This window comes from Montipora capricornis, chromosome 3 (assembly GCF_036669925.1).
Source record: "Montipora capricornis isolate CH-2021 chromosome 3, ASM3666992v2, whole genome shotgun sequence".
Taxonomy (NCBI): Eukaryota; Metazoa; Cnidaria; class Anthozoa; order Scleractinia; family Acroporidae; genus Montipora; species Montipora capricornis.
In genome coordinates, this window is record NC_090885.1 from 70,553,419 (window position 1) to 70,558,418 (window position 5,000).

General features: G+C 38.8%; 1 protein-coding gene across 1 annotated transcript in view; it reads right to left on the minus strand.

Annotated features, from left to right (window-relative positions):
- The window catches only part of LOC138043874 (pseudouridylate synthase 1 homolog), a 12,146-nt gene that overhangs the window by 2,238 nt on the left and 4,908 nt on the right, over window positions 1-5,000 (minus strand). The window contains exons 5-12 of the mRNA XM_068890368.1: window positions 3,746-3,809; window positions 3,552-3,649; window positions 3,111-3,138; window positions 2,172-2,250; window positions 1,508-1,553; window positions 1,318-1,411; window positions 711-781; window positions 283-327 (exon numbers count right to left, since the gene is read on the minus strand). Coding sequence (XP_068746469.1) covers window positions 283-327; window positions 711-781; window positions 1,318-1,411; window positions 1,508-1,553; window positions 2,172-2,250; window positions 3,111-3,138; window positions 3,552-3,649; window positions 3,746-3,809 — 525 coding nt within the window. The remainder of the gene's footprint in view (window positions 1-282; window positions 328-710; window positions 782-1,317; window positions 1,412-1,507; window positions 1,554-2,171; window positions 2,251-3,110; window positions 3,139-3,551; window positions 3,650-3,745; window positions 3,810-5,000) is intronic.

The following is a 5,000-nucleotide window of genomic DNA, read 5'->3' on the forward strand; positions in this document are numbered from 1 at the left end:
ACTTCACAGTCATTTTGCTTTTTATTACCTTGTAAAAATGTTAAAAAGATCAACTTCTCAAAACAAGCAGGTGACAGTTTCAAAAAGGGCTTTTCGGGACCAATACAAAAACAAAATGACTGTGAACTTTGACGACTTGAATCCTCTCCGTTGAGATACAAAGGGAATTGTGACACTCGAAAATTGCCCGCACAGCTACGGGACTTTCGAGAAACGGGCCCCAGGTTGAGAAATTACTTGGTAGACAGATCAGTGGTGTCTACGTGCGACAGCCACCATTACCTGGTCAAGAACAAGTCCAACTGCTGGTGCTCTCGGAATATCCACCTATAAAACAAAACACAGAAATTTTCAATTCCTCTCACCAGGAAATCACAGTAACCATTACACTTAGTTATTGTTAGAAATACGCACAAAGCTTTGATCGTGTTGCATGTCAATATTGGGCAGGCATTTAATTTCTTACCCTGCGTAGATGGCGGTATTCGAGGCGCGCGGAATAAAGTTTTGGCGGCGGAGCCGCTAATCGCGAGCGGCGAAGCGAAGTCTTCCTCCCCATTCTCCTCGCGGCTTCGCCGCTCGCGATTAGCGGCTCCGCCGCCAAAACTTTATTAAAACTTTATTCCACGCGCCTAGAATACCGTCAGCTACGCAGGCTATTAATTTCTGGGCATACAGTAAGTGTGCTAAAAAAAACAAAGTACACCTACTTTCTCTTCTTTTCTGGCCAGATCTAGGACACTCATGGGTACGACTCCACGTGTTATTGCCAAAACGAGACCTGATAGAAGCCCAAAACAGTGATGGGAAAAAGGCGGTTATTGTGACAAATTTCGACCAGTAAGAACAATCACACACTGACTTAAGATCTACGACGCGGCCGTCAACGAGAATGCCACAAAACAAGAATATTATTGGTTAAAAGAGGAAAAATAGTCGTGATGCACGTGCGACACGCATTTTAACATATTTTTGCCGTACTCTTCACAACAACGACGTGAAATCACCAAATTTGAGGTTTTAATCACAACGCGAGCGTACAAATGTGAATCTTTCATTCTCTATTTTATTCTCAAACCGCTCGTACCAATTTATTCTTAGGATAATTCGCCCACAATGTAGGACGTGAACGACATGAACTAACCGCGAAAGACATACGACAGTGAAAAGTTATAATTTATTTTGAGGTGATGGTTTTTGCCGACGTCACCGTCGTATATCTAAGGCCCTAATAACAATATTATAACAATTCCGACACCCAAATCCCTATTAAAACAGACTAGTACTTATTATAAACAGTAAAAGCTTACAGCCTACCTATCATTTTTCTGATCTGATGCAGCATAAAGCTCTGCCCTTTTATTGAGATGGTGATAAATTCTCTCTCATCTTTCTCAAATGTCCTCCCACACTTTAAAAGGAAGAAGGCTATTTTGAACATCAGAACCAAAATTGACCAAGCTACACAAAAGTCAGCACTACAATAATAATTATGCTACTTCCTTACCTTGAACTTTATAATATACCGTTTTGCACTGGGATCACTGTATTTCCTGAAAAAAACAACAAAAATGAATCTATCAACACAAACCATGTAAGAACCACAACAACAAAACTGACTTTACGAACTAAATGATCCTCAAACTTATCTGGACACTTTAGACACCTGAAAAGGTGTCCGGCAACTCCAGTGGAATTTGAACCCATGACCTCTGCGATGCCAGTGCAATGTTCTACCAACTGAGCTATGAAGCCGCAAAGTTGGGGAGCAGATCAATTTGTTGGGCTCATTTGTTCCAGTGAAAGGAGTCAATGAATGAAGTAAAAGTACATAGTCATTGGAAGTGTGGGTTATAGAAAAAAGAGAGAAGTGATCCTGGCTGGCACTTATCTGGAGAATTTAAGCAATGGTTTCTGATAGACTCCAGGTGGCATTAACAGGATTCAAACCCATGACTTCTCCAATGCTGATCTACTAACTGAGCTACAGTATGAAGGCAGAAAGTTGGGTTGGACTCATGTGTTTGTGTGAAAGGACTTGATGAAAGATGAAAAAATGTATATAATTATTTGAAGTGCAAGTCCACAGTAATAAACTTAAGATGACAGAAACCAATAAAAAATGTGCAATATCTGCATTCTTTCATGAGACAGACTGTATGTTCACTCACTTGCCTGATGTAAAGTTGTGATAATTGTGTGTTCCAGTAAATTTGGAGAGAACTTCATTGACTTCTCCAATCTTCTCTTCTGTTGGTAAGTAAAGTAGTACTACTGTACATTTACTCAAACAAACGTCATGACTCATCTCATATATTAATGTTTGGAACTAGAGCTTTTCTGCTTATTAAAATCATTTCAAAATTCCAGAACATTAATTTTAACTTAAAAATGAATATTCTGTTCTAGAGTATTCACAAGGGGCTTTACGAAAGGACGACGCCAACATCAACAGTTAGGGTTAGAAAAATGTCACTTAGCACTAACGTAAGAATTTTGTGATTATTTTTTCTTGTTCACCACATACATTATAGGTGAACAATCCTGTAACTGGATGGGTACGATTGGCTTTAATTAAGTAAAAATAGAAAATGAATGGTTCATTATTACACATGTAAGCCCATGCATGGGAAGGAAGGGGGGAGGGGGGGGGGGTACTCCCAGCAGAAAAATTGTGCAGCGGTGTGCAACCTGCCTCCTGAGACACTTACCCTATTTCAGATCAATATCTGAGATTTTCCATAACCTCTTTCAGACTGGACCAAGAATTTGATACCCACATACCCAATTCAAGATTTGAATGAACAAACCATACTCGGAAAAAAAAACAAAAAAAAAACAGCTGTACAGCTGCGCCATATATGTATGACGAGAAGCATAATAGTTTTTGTTTGTACCTGTGCAGTTCATTTGCGGCCAGTGTTTATTTCAGGGTGGGGTGGATATTGAGTAAACGAGGTAATGACAAAATTAAAATAACAAAAAAACCAATAAAGTAAAATAACTCTGGGACATTGAATTTAGGCTGAAAAGATTTTACAGCACATTTAGTTTTACAAAAAAAAATAGTAATTTTGTATTATTATCTTAGCATTGTACTGCTGTATTACCTGTAATTCTGTACTTTGATGTTGTTTGCTGTAGAGAAATAAAAAGATGCAGAAGTTGGTTACGATATTTAATATGAGGTTTACTCAAGCATCTGCAACCATGCGTTTGAAGAGATATTCCAAGTTCTTTGCTTCAGTGACGCTATGCTTTTGCTCAAGAAAAATTAAAGATAACATGTCATATAACAAATTACTGACACATTGCCATTAGGGGCTTTATTTATTGCACAAATTACCACAGAGCTTTGTATGCAACCACAGTTTATTGACAAATCATCAGCATTTGTTTAAGGCTGTTAGGCACCACGCCTTCTGAGGGTGCGTATTGGTGTTTACCGGTAAATGAACAGTGAATCACATAATTCTAACAAATGTATACACTTGTAAAGTACAGACTAATGCTACAATCTGTTAACATCAAACTGGATTTGAAGGACTTACACTATCTTCAGCAAAAGCATACGTTGGGGCGACATATTCATATGTCCTTGCTGAGCAGTGATCTTTTGCATCAAAACCTCTTGTTGTTCTTTTCATTGCTGCAAACAAATGCAGTAATGCTATTACCCAGATTCATAAATATCACATTTAAAGTACTGTTTTTTCAATGCTTTAAATAAGAGATCAACACTTACCAATAACTCTTATCTCAGGTGGCAAATGCATGTTGATCTTTGGTAATATACTTTGCTCTGGTACCATTTAAAAATGACAAAGAAAACAAATTAACGTTAGTAAAGTTGTTGGAAATAATCTCTGGTTTTAAACTTGCTAGTGGATCCTCATTAGAATGAAGAACACATCCTAACTCAAGCAATTGAGTTCAACGAACTTCACGAAATCCAGCTTTGAATGGGAATCAAACCCATGGACATTACATCACTTCACTTCGATTGTGCAACCTCACAAAGATACATGTATGTGGCATGTATATACAGTGCATAGCGTCAGCAGCCATACAGTTTAGAATTACTTACATTGTAATACAATCATATGATACTTAAGGAATAATAATAGAGAACCAAATAAAATATCTGTCATGGCATCGAATCAGGGTATCGACTCAGGGCTATATTGGTGAAAGATGAGTGCTCTCACCACTAAAGTAAAGTTAAGTCAAGTAAAGTCAATTTATTTAACGTCGGTAGTTCCTTCAGTTACGAAACTGGTATCAATGGAAGCCGACGGTGCACCTTTTACCCCCCTCCCTCTGTCAGTGCTCCGTTTCACAGATATTTAAAGCTATAGCTATACGGATCAGAGAAAAGTGAAAACAGACGTTGAAGTCACCAAGGATCAAACTGGGGACCCCTTGCTTGCTCCAAAAGCCGCGCACTAGCCAACTGAGTTACGCCTGCAAATGTTGGTTTTTGAAGAGAGGGGAAAACCGGAGTAACCTGGGAAAAACCTCTCAGACCTGAGTAGAGAACCAACAAACTCAACCCATATATGGCGAAGAATCCGGAAACCGATCCTGGGCCACATCGGTCGAAGGAGAGTGCTCTCACCACTGCACCAGCCCTGCTCCCTAGGAGTCTTGAGGGGCTCCAGGCCGGGTTAATACAGTGTAGATAAGTCAATAATAGAGTGACTCAGGTAAACTGTTTCAACAGGCCATTTGCATGATGGTGTCATTTACTACCAAGACCAGACTCCTTTGTTCCCAGGAAACTAGGAAAATCTAAGTAACAAAGCATTTTAACAAAGCATTCTTGTCTCTGTAGTAAAATGATGCCATCATGCAAATGGCCTATTCGTTACTGTTTGTGGTAAGAAACTGTAGACAAAATATTTTAAATAATATTATTATTGGTATGAGCTGAGAGTGGAAGATAGTGTTCACAATGTGCCTTGATCTCCCGAAGAGTGATAAGAAATAGTTCCCATTAA